The following is a 4,747-nucleotide window of genomic DNA, read 5'->3' as shown; positions in this document are numbered from 1 at the left end:
TTTGAAAGCCACAATATTGAAGAACTATTTACATTTGAAAATATTTTTACTCACTGTGAACATTAAACCTGTTTAGTCCAGTGCACTCTCAGTTTATACTTGGTAAATAATTATAAAGTTAAAAACATTTTACATTTTATTTTAGTTGTGATGCAAAAAAGACTTCACCCAACATATTTCGAAGAGCTGCACATTACATGTCAAAGAGCTGTATGTGGCTTGTGAGCCGCAGTTTGGCCATCCCTGTTATAAATGCTAGGATCATAATCTATTGTAACCTCTGCAGTGACCACAGATTGATTCAAATGGTTCAGGGGCTCAGAGATCCAGCTGGATCCAAGAATGCTTTCAAAAATTTGCCGACTGATTTCAATAACCACTCTGTCGGTGGCATGAACTGATCTTGACCCAGACACGTCAGTTCTTAAACATTGTCACAGTGAGCCTGGAGCAATGGGCAACCATACTTGAATGCTGGAATATGGGCTGTTGAATCCAAGGCATCTGAAATTCAGCAGGGAAAAGACACGGCTTTGTTGATCAGAGAAAAGCAGAAGGCTTTGCTCCTCATATTTACAGCATACCTGACCAATTGCTGGGCTTGATGTTGCCCACCCTTTGGTCTTTTTGGTCTAAGTACATAACCTTCCATACCACTCATTAGGAGGGCCTGGCTTCAGAGTATAAGAGTCCAGAATTCAAGTCCCGGAATCCCCAATGCCCTCACCGTCTTTGTCATTGGCTTTCTGATTTACATCTGCCTTGGAATAGCAGAGAAAATGACTAGTGTGCAAGTGGTGAAAAATGTACATCAAATAGGACCAACCTGTCAAATTTGAAGGGCTATCCAGAAATGGAGATGGCTGTAATGAAGTTTTTATTTTTCACTCAGGTCTCATGAGTGTTACTTTCCTAACGACTGTGTGAAAGGTGTCATGATTAGCTCAGCCCCTTCCCCAAGGACTTTGGAAGTTAAATAAAGCCCTCTGAGCCAGAAATATTCAGGACTGTGAAGAAAGGATAGCTGCAGCTGCTGTTATATTTGATAACAGGTATGAAAGATTGCCCTGGTACTTTGCAAAAAATGCTATATGCTGACATCAAGTAAAAAACTGTTGTCACCTGATCAATAATTTAAATTAGAATTAGAATCTTAGGGCACAATCCTATCCAATTTTCCAGTACCAGTGCTGCTGTGCCAATGGGGCATGCACTGTATCCTGTGGTGCGGAGGCAGTCACAGAGGCCTCCTCAAGGTATAGGAACATTTGTTCCCTTACTTTGAGTCTGCATTGTGCCTGCATCTGTGCTGGAAAGTTGGATAGGATTGGCTCTTAGTCTGCAATCCTTTGCACACTTACCTGGGACAAAACCTCACTGAATACAGCAGGATTTGCTTCTGAGTAAATATACAAAGGATTGGGCTGTTTATGCTTGCATCTGTGAGTTTGGACAAAGTGTCTGCCATTGACAGTGAGCTAGTTGTGAGAATGCTCAGGATGAATGCTGTTAAGGCTGCAGTTCATGGTATCTGAGAAATTGCTTTGCATGCAGAAGTTCACAGTTTCAGTCCCTGATATCTCCAGAGAAGGTGGGAGAGATCTTGGATGTTGTTGAACATCCATGTAGATAATATTGATGTAGTGTGAACTAATAGATTAAGATGGACCCAGTAGAAGATAGCTTCATATCTTCACAGGGGTAGTGAGGGGGATGGAGGGCTGGTCATATATGGATGATATTCTAGAGAAATATTTTTGATTCTGAAAAAATTATGTGGTTTTATGATGGAACTTTTTATGTGGCATAAAAAAAAGGTTAGGCACATCCAAAAAAAGGTTTTGCATCCTGATTTAGGGTGAAGTCTTAACTTGCTCTGGAACAGGCAAGCCAGGAGGCTTGCGCTGTATCCAGCGCAGGATTGTGGCCAGAAGCGGCTTAGCCAGAGGCAAGGGGAAACCTTTCCCCTTACCCCTGGTTAAGGGCTGCTGGCGCCTATGGATCGCCTCGGACTTGCACCACCCCAAGAGATGGCTCAAGTCCGAGGAGAGTGGAGCAACTTGAAGCTGCTCCCTTCTCCCTGGGGACAGGGGTTGGAATCCGGCATAACTGCCCTGCCTCCCGCACCCCACATGCCTGTCCCCAGGGCCGCCCATTGCCCTCTCTCCCCCCACCCAGGAACACACCCTTCCTCCTCCACCCCGCCTCCCCCACGCCTTCCTGTCACCCTTGCATCGGCTCATCCGAGCCAACGCAAGGAGCTGGGAGGAAGCTGGCATGGAGGTCTCCGTCAGCCTCCGCAGGCCGGCGCTTCTGGGAGCGCCAGCCTGGCTTCCTCCCACGGAGGCACAAATGTGCTTTACAGCATGTTTGCAACCCTCCCAGGCTGGCCCCAGGGACTTGGGCTGGCCTGACATCAGGTTAGGATTGCGCCCTTAGTGTGATACATTTATTTTTGTGCATCTTTTACCTTCATTGTTTTCCAGTGAAAACTTGAGGCACAACACTGAAATGATGGACAATGCACCACCAGTTTACATTTTGGACTTTTCTTTTTAGGGAAAAAAATAGGCTGTATCCCACTCATCCCACTCCACTCTGAAGTACTGAGTGAATGAGGGACAATTGTGTAGAAAATTCTATCCAGCGCTATTTTATCACTCTAAGTATGGTTTGCAAATGCGTAATACAACAAACTGTTAGTTGTCATGAGTTGTTCCTTTAAAAACAAAGGAATGGCACTTACTTGCCACTACCTTTGGATGGAGTGCTGATTAATTCTCATAATGAAGAGAAGTAAAGGTAAGTATAACATGTGTTATTTTCAGGGAGCAAATCCTGAGCTCAGGCAAATAACAGCTACATTAATGCTGGTGTATCATTTGTTTAGTATCAAAGATGACACCGAATGCAGTACAGAATCGAGATGGGATTTAGCTTGCAGTCTCACAACCTGATCCTAAACCCATGGATACAGAAGTGAGTTCACTGATATCAGTAGTGCTGTCTGCCAAGGATGTCTGCCATGCAAATAAAGTTTATCCTAAACAGGATAAAGGGTATAGGAAGTTAACAATAAGGGCTTCCTTGTTGATTTAACATTTCTACCCTGGGTGGTTTGCAAGAAATATCAGTAAAACCAGCCATTGTTAAAGTGGAAGGGAAAAGTAGCAGATAATAAAAAATAATAAACGTGTAGCAACAGAGCAGGAAAAAGTTAACTGGTGGTATAGAAGAGAGTGGGGAAATGAAGCTCGCCTTGAGGCTCATCCATGAAAAGCTTTGGTACAAGAAGTCCTTGCAACATATAAAGTGTTCTACACAGTTCTCACTTTAAAATGTATTCATCATTGTCTGCAGAAGCATTAACTGAAATGTCTGGATTGTTTGTACTGTACAACTAAAAAAGACAACTATTGTCTTTCCAGCTGACATCCAAATATTTATCTTCATTTGCCGAAAGGGTGAGTTCTTCCCTTCAATGACAACTTGGTTCACTGTATGTTTTAGGAATTAATTGATGTGCCTTGTTGGAATTGGCAGTGAGTAATCTGGTGTAACGGCAGCTAATTGAGCCTCTCCCTTCTTGTACCAGATCATACATGGAGAGTGAAAATCACACCAGATTGACACATTTTCATTTCCATCCTTTCTCAACCCTCCCAGAAATGCGGGTGCTGATTTTCTGGGTTTTTCTGGTTTTGTACCTCCTGAGTCTCTTTGGGAACTCTGTGGTTGTGCTCATTGTCCGTGCTGAACGCTCCCTCCACACTCCCATGTATTTTTTCTTGGCTAACTTGGCCATTTTGGAGATCGCATACTCTTGTGTCATTGCCCCACTCACCCTGGTCAATCTTGCTTCTGCGAGGAAAATCTCCATCTCTTTGGCTGGATGTGGCACACAGATGTTTTTCTTTATCTTCTTGGGAGGTGCTGACTGTATCCTGTTGTCTGTCATGGCATATGACCGATATGTGGCAATTTGTCACCCATTGCGCTATATGGTCATTATGAGCTGGAAAGTGTGTGTGAGTCTTGTAGCTGGGACATTGACCATGAGTTGTTTGTTTGGCATTCAACTCTCCATCTTGATCTTATGCCTTCCATTCTGTGGCAACAATGAGATCAATCATTTTTTCTGTGACTTTCCTGCAGTCTTGAAGCTAGCATGTAGTGACACACAGGCCCACCAGGCTACCCTCTTCATTATCAGTGCCATAATACTGACTGTCCCTTTCATCCTAGTCTGCATCTCCTATGTTTTCATTGTGATGGCCATCTTGCATATCCGCTCTGCAGCAGGCCAGCAACGGGCTTTCTCCACATGTTCTTCTCACTTAATGGTTGTTCTCTTACAATACGGTTGTGGAAGTTTAATATACTTACGCCCCAGTTCCAGCTACTCACCAGAGGAAGGTCGGGTAGTGTCTGTGGTCTACACTTTTGTCACTCCTGTACTGAACCCCTTGATCTATAGCATGAGGAATAAAGAGCTGAAAGATGCACTGCACAGAGTTCTGAAAAAGAAAACATTGTCCCAATGAGAACTTTGGATGCACTAATGAGTGTTGCAGCATAATGGGAACACATGATACTAGCCAAGTGTATAATAGGTCTCATGGAACTGAAAGCTGATTTGCCAAATCACTCAGTATCATGTCACTCAATCACACAACATGTGATAATTCACAACTGAGCATGTGAACTGCCTCTATGGAAAACCAGGACAGTGTAGTGGTTCTTACAC

The 4,747-nt window shown here is 43.6% G+C and overlaps 1 protein-coding gene across 1 annotated transcript; it reads left to right on the top strand.

The window, feature by feature from the left end:
• The first annotated feature begins 3,602 nt into the window (after window positions 1–3,602).
• LOC136635337 (olfactory receptor 10V1-like) lies at window positions 3,603–4,544 on the top strand. Its single transcript, XM_066610465.1, has one exon. The coding sequence runs from the start codon at window positions 3,603–3,605 to the stop codon at window positions 4,542–4,544; it is 942 nt and encodes a 313-aa protein (XP_066466562.1).
• Window positions 4,545–4,747: the final 203 nt, after the last annotated feature.

This window comes from Tiliqua scincoides, chromosome 1 (genome assembly GCF_035046505.1).
Source record: "Tiliqua scincoides isolate rTilSci1 chromosome 1, rTilSci1.hap2, whole genome shotgun sequence".
Taxonomy (NCBI): Eukaryota; Metazoa; Chordata; class Lepidosauria; order Squamata; family Scincidae; genus Tiliqua; species Tiliqua scincoides.
This window is presented reverse-complemented; position numbering and strand designations above follow the sequence as displayed.